General features: G+C 38.5%; 6 protein-coding genes across 7 annotated transcripts; 2 read left to right on the forward strand and 4 right to left on the reverse strand.

Moving 5' to 3' along the window:
- The first annotated feature begins 66 nt into the window (after positions 1-66).
- On the forward strand, positions 67-1,035 carry LOC113202752 (mitochondrial import inner membrane translocase subunit Tim13-B). Its single transcript, XM_026417129.2, has 3 exons — positions 67-216; positions 380-448; positions 522-1,035. The coding sequence occupies exons 1-3, from the start codon at positions 112-114 to the stop codon at positions 603-605; spliced, it is 258 nt and encodes an 85-aa protein (XP_026272914.1). The 5' UTR covers positions 67-111; the 3' UTR covers positions 606-1,035.
- Positions 948-3,202, reverse strand: LOC113202745 (centrosomal protein 43). The gene is made up of 8 exons (XM_026417119.2): positions 3,008-3,202; positions 2,695-2,748; positions 2,417-2,621; positions 2,216-2,292; positions 1,841-2,142; positions 1,564-1,709; positions 1,218-1,477; positions 948-1,139 (listed from the first exon to the last, which is right to left on the reverse strand). The coding sequence occupies exons 1-8, from the start codon at positions 3,086-3,088 to the stop codon at positions 1,071-1,073; spliced, it is 1,194 nt and encodes a 397-aa protein (XP_026272904.1). The 5' UTR covers positions 3,089-3,202; the 3' UTR covers positions 948-1,070.
- Positions 3,203-3,625: 423 nt separating this feature from the next.
- On the reverse strand, positions 3,626-6,378 carry LOC113202749 (uncharacterized). 2 transcript variants are annotated; one of them, XM_026417123.2, is made up of 7 exons: positions 6,038-6,378; positions 5,614-5,836; positions 5,324-5,464; positions 5,211-5,256; positions 4,984-5,124; positions 4,820-4,886; positions 3,626-4,711 (listed from the first exon to the last, which is right to left on the reverse strand). In XM_026417123.2, exons 1-6 carry the CDS (start codon positions 6,199-6,201, stop codon positions 4,828-4,830), a joined length of 774 nt encoding a protein of 257 aa, XP_026272908.1. In that variant the 5' UTR covers positions 6,202-6,378; the 3' UTR covers positions 3,626-4,711; positions 4,820-4,827. The 2 variants fall into 2 exon arrangements, with proteins under 2 accessions (XP_026272908.1, XP_026272907.1); XM_026417122.2 differs by having other exon boundaries at positions 3,626-4,886; positions 6,038-6,377.
- A 615-nt stretch (positions 6,379-6,993) lies between these two features.
- On the reverse strand, positions 6,994-8,221 carry LOC113202734 (translocon-associated protein subunit delta). The gene is made up of 2 exons (XM_026417107.2): positions 7,838-8,221; positions 6,994-7,342 (listed from the first exon to the last, which is right to left on the reverse strand). The coding sequence occupies exons 1-2, from the start codon at positions 8,084-8,086 to the stop codon at positions 7,082-7,084; spliced, it is 510 nt and encodes a 169-aa protein (XP_026272892.1). The 5' UTR covers positions 8,087-8,221; the 3' UTR covers positions 6,994-7,081.
- A 442-nt stretch (positions 8,222-8,663) lies between these two features.
- On the forward strand, positions 8,664-9,840 carry LOC113202730 (keratinocyte-associated protein 2). Its single transcript, XM_026417104.2, has 5 exons — positions 8,664-8,855; positions 8,933-9,087; positions 9,238-9,301; positions 9,467-9,533; positions 9,605-9,840. Exons 1-5 carry the CDS (start codon positions 8,852-8,854, stop codon positions 9,705-9,707), a joined length of 393 nt encoding a protein of 130 aa, XP_026272889.1. The 5' UTR covers positions 8,664-8,851; the 3' UTR covers positions 9,708-9,840.
- A 55-nt stretch (positions 9,841-9,895) lies between these two features.
- Positions 9,896-10,327, reverse strand: LOC127751985 (coiled-coil domain-containing protein 25-like; the record flags this gene model as incomplete). Its single annotated transcript, XM_052276380.1, is given in 2 exon segments — positions 9,896-10,033; positions 10,125-10,327. Coding segments are annotated over 2 exon segments (285 nt in total), but the record flags the coding sequence as incomplete, so codon positions are not given.
- Between the last annotated feature and the right edge of the window lie 41 nt (positions 10,328-10,368).

A 10,368-nucleotide genomic window follows, 5' to 3' on the forward strand; every position in this document is an offset into this window, starting at 1 on the left:
TCCGGACGTCGGTCTCGGCTGCGAACACATTTTGTTTCGTCAGAAGTCGGTTCATGTGTTCATTTAGCGTTTTTGACTGAAAAGATTTGATTTAATCTCCTCGATTTGACAATGGATTCCCTCTCAGCTAGTCAATTGTCGGGGCTTAAAAGCGAAGAAATTATGGATCAAATTAGACAGCAACTTGCTATTGCTAATGCTCAACTTGTTATACAGGTACTCTAACCTTTTTCTCACGTTGAGGTTTTCTCATAGCTGAGATTTTTATTTTGTATTGATTGATGTTGGATCACTTTTTCGTGCAATCAGCCGCGTGTGGTTAAGCTTTTGACAGTTTTGAAACGGATCTCAAATTTATAAGGACTCACCTTTATTTCAGAAAATGACGGAGAAGTGTTTTGCTAAATGCATATCAAAACCTGGATCATCTTTAGATAATTCGGAACAGGTATGCCACTTTAAATTCGACTTGTTTTACTCAGTGGGTTATTGTAATGACTGCTGACCTACTCTGTCCACAGAAATGCGTTGCAATGTGCATGGACCGATACATGGATTCTCATAGCGTGGTATCGACTGCATACCTCAATAGATTGAGACAATAAAAATTGTCTGGAGTCATTTTCAACCCTTTAGAGTACTCTAGTTTTGCCAAATTTGTTGTCTTTCATTTTAGATCATGTTGGTGGATTACATTCCTCATTCTCAATACTTAGTGATACTCTATGAATGTCCTAGCCTTTCGTGATCTGAAATGTGCGTACATGTAAATTGTCATTACCTTGTTACACCAAAAGGATATCTTTTAAAGCCCTAATCTTGTTTGGAAACAAAGCTGTTACTAAATGTTTATAAGGGATCATTTTCTTGCCGGCTTCTGGAATGTTACTGACATATTTTCATTTTAAAAAAATATCAGGAGCAAAAGATTATGTAAATGAATCAACTTGTGCACTTTATCCACAATTTCATTTTCCACTCAGTCAAAAATAAATACACACATTCATAGTTGAATAAAATAGCCTTAAATTCTCATTTAACTTCATATTTCAGTACAGTACTTCTTTTCCCTATATAGTTTCCAGGTAGTCAGCATATGTGCTTCTGATATGTGATATTGTATTGTCCGTAGTGTTCTCCTGGAATAAGAATTAGTATATTTTAACAGCACATGTAAATCTGTAGCAAACAGACCATTTAATTTTTTGAAGACTTACAGTTGAGGCAGTGCTGTTAAGCAAATCATCAATGCCTGAATTGGTATTGTCATCCAAGTCTTCACTTATGCTACCAGCTGGGCTATTAGTTTTCTTGTCAGAAATTTCCAAGTCACTTTTGGATGATTTCCTGGCAAATAGATTTTCTGGTGGGCTAGTACCTTGTTTGTTAGATTTATGACTAAGGCTTTTGCTTTTTTCTTCTAAAGCAGCACTGCTCCCAGTTGAAACAAAATCCTCCTCATAATCATCTTGTAAACCTTAACAAACATTCAAGAATACTTCAGCCATACAAGATAAAATACAGGTAATAGAAAAGCAGGACAAAACAAGAAAGAGAAATTACCTAATCCAGCAAAATTGATATTGCTTGCAATGTTGCCTCTTCCTTGAAGGCTGTCAAGTGGAGGCAGGTCATTTAGGGATGCCATAGAATTTTTTGATTCAACTTTGGATGACTTCAACTGAAAAACCCCTTCATGATCATTTTTCCTAGAAAATAAATGGAATTTGTAGATACTGTGTAAACCTAGAAGGCACCAACAATAAGCCTAGTGCAAAATAACCAATCAAATTGATTTCATTTTAATTGATAATTTTGCACTTATATGAATTTAACTGACCTGTCCCCTGTAGGTGCATCATTATTTTTGATTGAACTGGCGTTCTTAGGGTCGGCATTATCTGCTGCTGATGCTTTAATGTCATCACTAGATTGAGAGTGTATATTGTCAGGTTTCTCAGAACGGCTTTTACCGTCATCATCATTCAATGATGATGACAATGTTACTTTCATGGTTGGACCATCTGAAGTGAATGTTCTGTCCAGGGGTGCAAGAGACCCATTGGGGCTTTCCACGCCTGTTCCAAAATCATGACTGATGTTAAACGAATTTGATTCAGAAGGCCCTAGTTTTGAAGTTTCCTGCAAAACACACTCATTGATATTAAAAGGCACAGTTTGGTATGATCAACTGAGGATTCTATTTCTAACCTACCTCTTTGTTGTCTTGAGCAATTCCATTAGATTCCTGAGCAATTTGAAGTATATGAGATAAAAGAGGCCCTTTCTTTCCTGCCAAAGTTTTAAAAATAGCATCAATAGGCATTGATAGCCAAACATATAGGTGACAGATAAGAGAGAATGTAACAATTTTAATTTGGATCAAGATAATAGTATATGACTTATGTATGCATACCACCGAGGTTTTTGAGCTGTAATTCTTTGATCAGTTTACTGCGGCCACTATATTCATATCCCTTGCCATGACTAGTTTCAGTGTTGTAGACAGAGAGGGAAAAATCCAATTCAAGGTATTCTAGGAACTCCCTTACAATACACAATCCAAGGGCAGCTTGAGGACTTTTCAGATACTCCTTAAGAGCTTTGTTTTCAAACGGTGTCTGAAAGGAAGAGAAAAACAATAATAATTAGACTGCACGAAAATTTTACAGAATTTGTTAAATTTGAACTCACCGAATTTGACTCTTGTTCCTCCAATGCAAGGAAAACACTAGCTCTAAGCTCAGCCTGGAGACAGGGGAACATTAAGTAAATTAATAAAGTCAACTGACAAATCCAGCATCCTCAATGAACACATAAAGAAACTTAAATAACAACAAGGAATTTCCATCAAATTTGGGGTCAAAAACCTTGGCACTTAATTTTGAAACTTCATAAAAGTGCAGCTTCCAATTGCACAGCGTTCACACGAAAATAGGTAGAAACGCCGGTAAGTGAACCATGATTTTAGCCTTTAAATAAAGTGCCAAGTTGCCACAATCCTCACCCGAATTTTTGCCAACACTCCATTATTTTCTAGAGTTTTGGAGACAAGATCTCGAAGCTCGGTGTCCTCCTCGACAGACATGGCTCTGTTTACGTCTGAATTAAATTAAATGATAACCGTTTCCACGAAATCTCAACAAACTACTTGCAACCGTTGCAATAACACCACAACATAACAAAAGTTTGGCCTGCGCCTTCTTCTTGGTTGCGTATTGCGTAAAGCGCCACCGCTGCTTACAGATGGGATACCGGCAGCGAGGCTATCTCGAGACAATATGAGGAATTCAAACTAGGCGCGGACGCAAAGGAGGGTGGGCCAAACGCTCCACGCCCGTGTAGTGCGGGTTGGCCTACCCATCGCATGGCAGGCGCGAAGGGTGTAAAGGGTGCAGTCATGGTGCAGTCCTCAGTTAGCTTCAGTTGGTCTCCACTTTTAATTTAAATTAAATGAGTATAAAGCGGAGCTAAACTGAAGCCAAAGTTTTGTGAAGCCTACCTTTCCTTAGTCTTCACTTGATATTTAGGTTTGCATTCAGGGGCCATGGCACCTTACGAGTGAAGTGCGCGGCGCCAACCCGAAGATTATTGTGTCGTGGCGAGAAAAACTGATCTATAAAGATTGACAAATGAAGTTGATGTATTTCAGACAGAAAAAGTCTTACGCTAGTTCTAACTACTTAACTTGGCCATCAAAAGAGGAACACTAGAAAAAATACTTACAGTTTCAACAGTTAACTTTTATGGTTTTCTTTTTTTTAACTCCCCATAAAAAAAAAGGTACAACAGCAAACATATACATATTTCTATAGTAAGAAACATTACAAACAAGTAGTACAATAAAATTTCAGCATAGAAAATTACAATAACAACCAATAATTATTACCCCTAAAAACTAAAATACTTTCATCACATGTTACAGAAGTTGATTTTCCACCTTCCACAGAGAACACAATTGTATTTATTTTTTTTTGCTAAAGTAGATTTTACATTAAGTAAGCAGTTCAACATTGTTTTTGTAGGCATAAAGTGCAGCTGCTACAAAATATTATTACCAAACAGTAAATTAGCAAAATTGCAACTCCGAAAAGCCTTGTGGCCACTGTTGATTAAAGAGTGTAGTGAGCAAAGGGAGAGATCTCTGGAAGGCCATTGACTCATAATGTCAAAACATTTTAAAGACACTTTTAACTAACAATTAAACCTTCATATTAAAGTTACCAATGAGAAGGTACGTTACATATAGATATACAAAATAAGTTCAATATCTAGAACTTTCACCGATGAAGACAAGAGAAATTTTATTTCACGAATCACAACTGTGACAGAAACTGTGGTGTTTTTGTTTTGTTTTCTTTTTTTGTAAAAGAAGCAGCAAGATGAATTATGGAACAGATACATGATACATTGCTTGGATGAGTGGACCATGCAACTTGGAAAAAAAAAAAAGACACCAAAAATAATGAAAGTCTGATTAGTAAGTTCATATACCTATGTAATACATCTTGATAAGAAGATCCGAATTGATCGTAATGCTCAGTCTGGAGAAAATAAAGCTATTTTCAGAGGTTTTGTTGTTTGAGAATTAAATTTTATGTTCTATATGGGGACCTACATTGACACAGGATCATCTACATAACTCATTGACTCAATTTATAAGTTCCCTTCCTTATTGTGTGTGTGAGCAAAATTATACAAAAGTATGGATCTTAAAAAAAAAAAAAAGAAAAGAAAAAAAAAGAAATGAACAATAATCTATACCAGATTTCTGGACCATGGCAAGTCAAAAAGATAACTTCATAAAGAAAATCATTACCATTTTTATCACACTATTGACCCTCTTCGTTCATCACCATTGTCCTGCATTTCCAATTCTCGCTCATCTATTAAAAAAAAAAACAAAAAAAAAACACATTTTGAAAATTATTTTGAGAGGGAAAAATTTGTTATTTGATTTAGTATGGTCAAATTGAGCCTTACCAACAGCAGGCTGTTCTTCCTTTTCTAATAAATGGTCTTCTTTGCGTTCTGACTCTTTCACATCAGCATGGAATGGTTCTGCTATGTTTCTTACTTCATTTTCAGCTAGGACGTCATTTTCTACTTTTGAAGGTACTGAAGCTATAAGAAAAAGTCACAAATTAAGGAGGGGGCAGGGAATGAAAAAGAAAACGTAAAATTTTACATGGGAAAGAGTAAGTGCTAACCTGTACTGCTTGATGGTTTCTTTTGAGATCCTTGTTCTAATTTTTCCTGTGGGCAAATAGTGAATAAGTTTAAGTTCTTAAAACTGAAACGGTATTGAAAGCCTCGTCTTTACCTGTTTAAATTGATTGATTTCATCATTGAGTTTCTTAACTTGCTCCTTCAGCTCCTGTATTTGGCTGTTGAGGCCTGACTTCTCGATCCGCATTGATGCAATCACACCATCTTTAGATAGGTCCACTTTCTTCAAAGACTCCTATATTGACATAAAATATTGATTACTTTTTATCTGAGGACTTTTCTCGTGGCTCTTTTTATTAAAAAATGCAAATGCGGCCACCAGGCAAGTATTCTGTTTAAAACTTTGAAGGTAGACATGAAAGAAAAACAGCCGGAAAAACTAACCAACTCGGTTTTGCACATTTTTAAGGAAGAAGTTGCATCATTGAACTTTTTTTCAGAGTCTAGGGCTTCCTTATTTTTTTCCTTGAGATTACTCTCCAATCTTTCTTCCTGTTGTTTTTCCGAGTCCAACTTTTGAACTAGCTTCTCAGTGTCGTCCTCTAATCTTTTCACTCTGCCTTCGAAAGTCCCTCGGTCATGTCGGCACTGATCAAGCAGACTTGAACTGCAAAAGAAACCAATTATATTGAGTCGAGGGACAAAAGTAAGTATGTACATGTTTAATGATCATGTTAGCTGCTTCACTTCTGTAAGCTTTGCAAAGTACTCTAGAACCTATCTGAATGTCAACAAACTGTCACACAAAAACAATCACACTCGTGTGGAATTTGCATATACCTTGCCACTGGGGCACCAAGAAACGGACCTGGATTTGAGGTGCTGCGTCAGGCCTTCAATCTGCTTGAGAAGGTCCAGGTTGTCGGTGGACAGAGACCACCAGTTAAAGAGCAGGAATAGTGACAGGATGGCGAAGGTGGCGACCAAGAAGTGGCTCCGACCGCCGCTGCCGCGCAGGAGATCCACCCCCATGATGGACGTGGATTGAATGCGAGTCCGTTCGGTGGAGTTATGTGGTCCGCTTCGGATTGTGGCTGACAGTGACAGAAACCGCTCGGCAGTGTACAACGCGGCTCCTAACCAAAAAGCACAATATTGGGGGCGCGTCGCGTCGTCTGTAGTAAACACTAACACTGCCTTTGTTGTCTTCGATACCCTCGACGAGACTAGGGGCGGGGGAAAGGGGAAAAGTGCGGGAGGGGAGGGGGTGCGGAGGTTAGCGAGCGGGATTTTTGAGGTCTTCCCTCTTGCGACCCCCTTGTTCCACAAATCCAACGTCCAACCCATTAGGTATTTATTTGAAGAGTTTGATCTTTTCTTATTTATACATTCTTGAGCTGAGCCTGAACCTTCAAAATAGCAGCACAGTACTGTCTTTGGAACTGAGCCTTAGTCCCCTTTCAGAATGTTAACAACTCATATGGGAGAGGTATTTGATGAAAGAAGTTTGTAATTTAGGTAACCTTTGTATAATAAACAGGCTGTGGAAGTCAACACAAATAGTTGAATGAATCAAACCTTTTCATTGAAACATCATATAACAACATCAACAAAATGTCAGCCATAAGTAGCTTAAGGCTGTTACTTTGACACGAAGGTGAGTTCACTGCTAATGAGGTCTCATTTCCTTTGACATTGTATAGTCGTGGCAACAGATCACATGCTTAAAATCGTGTTTTTATCAAGAGGATACAGAGGATACAGTTGACATAGAGGGCTGTACCCTTGTGTAATGAAGAAGGAGGCTTAAAGAGTAAACACATGTAGAAAACAGTCAAATTTATTAAATAATGGATTTATAAAAAACAGTCAAGTTATTTTTCACAGAAAAACAACAAATGTAGGAGGGAGCTTAAGCCAAAAGTTTAGATTTGGCAGAGAAGGCGGCATACCATACAGCAATGGATAGAGCAAAGGCCATGAATTCAGAGTTAACCCAGGGGCCCTGGTATGCTCCAGGGTAGTTTAAGACAACAGCAGCCAGAGGCTTCACAGTGGAGATGTCTTCATTGTTCCTGATTGCTTTACGGAGAGCTGCATAGTTTTCTTCGTCATAAATGTTGATGGTGTAATCTCCTCGTCGAGCTTTCTTGACATCCTCAACCCAGCTCACCTGCAATAAAAAGTGGAAATTGAAAGTGATGAACAGTAACTATTTTTGAAAGGAAACCAGCAAACAATTTTGGTTCGATGGATAAGAAAAATGGATCTTGATTGGTCATTAGTTGAAACAAGACATATGGATATACACAGTAACAGCCATCCAAAGTAAGATTGAAAACTAAATTTATGGATTACTCTGTAGCCCCATGCCCAATGATCCCTCACAGAGTTTCAAATAACTGCACTGGGTGAGTAAAGGACACCGTGAAATCACAATATGTGAGGAGAGCGCTATATCCTACGGTAAAGTTCACGGCTTGGAGTGGGAAATGTCTCATATTTATTTCTTTATGAAACTGATTCAATGGGGTAGGAGACTGGCAAAAAGGAACTTCATTTTAAATCAGAAGTATAAAGGGAAATAAATTCTTGGTGTACATGACTATTGAGCTACGGTGTTGAAGCGACAACCACTTTGATGAGAAGTTAACCTTTAAAGTCTTACCTGGTACTTGTTTGCGCCGATACGAGCCACGGGTTGAGTTTTCCCACCCAGCTCCGCGAACAGAGGAGGGTTTTGGATTCCATTGCCGCACGTAAGGGTAAACTCTGCCACGAAGCCAATGTTGGTTAGAATAGTGGCATCTGGAGTGGTGTAAGACTGGGCGGAAACCTCGGGCTTGGTGCAAGCCGAACTGGCTGCAGAAAGGCCAGCCAAAGATAGCACAGCTAATAAACAGAATAGCTTCTCCATTTTAACGATCTGCTTCCAAGGAAAGACTTGATGTTTGCTGCTGGTACGACGGACGTAGCTGCACCAAGAGGACAAGCCAAAGCCGTAGCAGAAGAGAGCTCAACCGACACGAAGGCACAACACACCGGTTCTTCTTATTCGTTTTCTTCTCTCTTTCCTGACACGTCAGTCAGTGTGCAGTTTTGCCACCCTTCACACGCAAACCCAGCCTTTATTCCACTTCAAAATCACTGGCTCTTTCCTATAATAATTTTTATTTGGAAAAAAAAAATTGGTTTGGTGCGTTTTTGGTGTTAATTGGGTGAGACTTTCAGTCTTTAACCAACAATAAAAACTTGACGGACAACCTGATTGGAGTTGAGCACGAGGCGGGAGATTTGAGTTTCTGCTTTGGACCCCGGCCCCTTGGATGGTAGGCAATCCACCAGTGGCCCGCTCCGCAGGTCGGGGGCGCGTTTGACTTTCGCGCGCCCCGGCCCACCGCCTGCCGCCGGTGGCCTTTTCCTCCACCGTCGGCCTGCGTCACGCTTTCTGCCAAGCATAGGCCTTCTATGGCCTGGGCAAGACACTTCAAGAGGAAAAAAAAAAAAAAAAAAAGGCAATCCACCCCACCACCACCGCCCATCCTCCGGTTGTTGATATATTGACGTGTAACCTAACCTTCAAAAAAGTTTGACAAAACCGGCTCCCACTGAACAATACTCAGATACTCAACAAATCAGTATCGGCTGGCCTTGTCTCTTGTGCCTCATAATCGTAGAGAAAATGGGTGAGCTTCGGAATCGCAACTTCTCTTTCAGTTCTCGACAACTATGGCTATATTTTGTCTTTAATTTTCTGTTATAGCCGTTTCGACAGGAGCATCCTTCGTGCTCTCACTCCTTCTTTCTGTTGTCGTATTTTCCGGCATGCAGATGTACAAAAGCTGGTTTACTTCAACTCAACTGCACACTGTGTTTGGAGGATACATATCTTCAGTTCTATTTCTGCTGATATTGACTGTATCCTTTTTACTTTAATATTGTTGTATTGATCATCATAGTATGTCTTTATAAGTATTTATTTAATGTTTAATCACTCAATTTATTTGAACGGAATACTCTAGTTGCTGCGTTACATTCAGATACATATTTTTCCTTAACCTTCCACAGTCTATCGGAAATCTTGAAAGCATAATGTTTGGAAAGCATTTCCAAGTCAAGCTCTTCCCAGAGAGTAAGTTTATAGTTTTGACAGATCTTAAGTCAGTTAAAATTCTTAGACATGGATATTTTAGGACTTTGCTCATCAAGTCCTGTGACTTTTTACATTCTTATTTCAACTTTACTTTACAGTTACCTGCTCCTCTAATTTATTTTTCCTTCATATTTTACGTTTTAGTATTTATCTGTTTCATCATGGCACTGACTGCAGCAGGATCCGTGCATAGAGTATGCGTCACCACTGGGTAAGTCTATTGCTCTGTCTTATTTCAAACTTACAATCTTTTTTCTGCGATATTAAAGTATTTCTTTCCAGGTTTGCCTTTTCATGTTTGGGCCTTTACTTTGTCAATGGTATTTCTCAGAAAACTTATGGAACCACCAATGTACAAACTGCACCAGCAAAGAAACGGAAATAGAGCATGTAAGTGATGTCCTTTGAAGAAATACACGTAGTTTTAACGTGGGTTAAAAAAAAAGTGCTAAAGTCTGAACAAAGCAATGACACTTCTTTTGTATGAAATATGAAAATAATAAATTTATCACAGCTGTTGTGACGAATACATATTTGAGGTACCCAAACTCACAAATTGATTACAAGGAGAAATAACATGAAAATGATTTATTGTATAAGTTATTAACAAATGTAGACAGTACTACGGATCACATAAAATCATCTGAGTCGCTGCCATCTCCACCTTGATTGCTTTTCATATTTTCTGATTTCATGAGGGTTGAGTAGCTCCTGGAAACAAGGTCATTGTTTTTTTTATTTTTTAAATTTTTATAAAGAAATTATTCATTATGGTAGTTGTATCAAAACTTGAAATTCTTACTTCATTTCTGCCTCCTCTTTGCGCCGCCGTTCTTCTTCCTTTCGTTTAGTCATCTCTTCTCTTTGTTGCTTCTTCTTTCCCTCTCTCTCATTTCTGTCTCTCTCTTCGCGCTGGTTTCTTAGATCAGGTTGTGGATCCACTTCTCTGGTCTTTTCAAGTCTTTTGACAATTACACTGTTTTTAGAGATTCTTAATTTACGCACCTAGAAATGCATTGCATAGTATAATTAATCATCATAAATTT

This window comes from Frankliniella occidentalis, unplaced genomic scaffold, assembly GCF_000697945.3.
Source record: "Frankliniella occidentalis isolate FOCC.00 unplaced genomic scaffold, Focc_3.1 Scaffold9, whole genome shotgun sequence".
NCBI classification, from domain to species: Eukaryota; Metazoa; Arthropoda; class Insecta; order Thysanoptera; family Thripidae; genus Frankliniella; species Frankliniella occidentalis.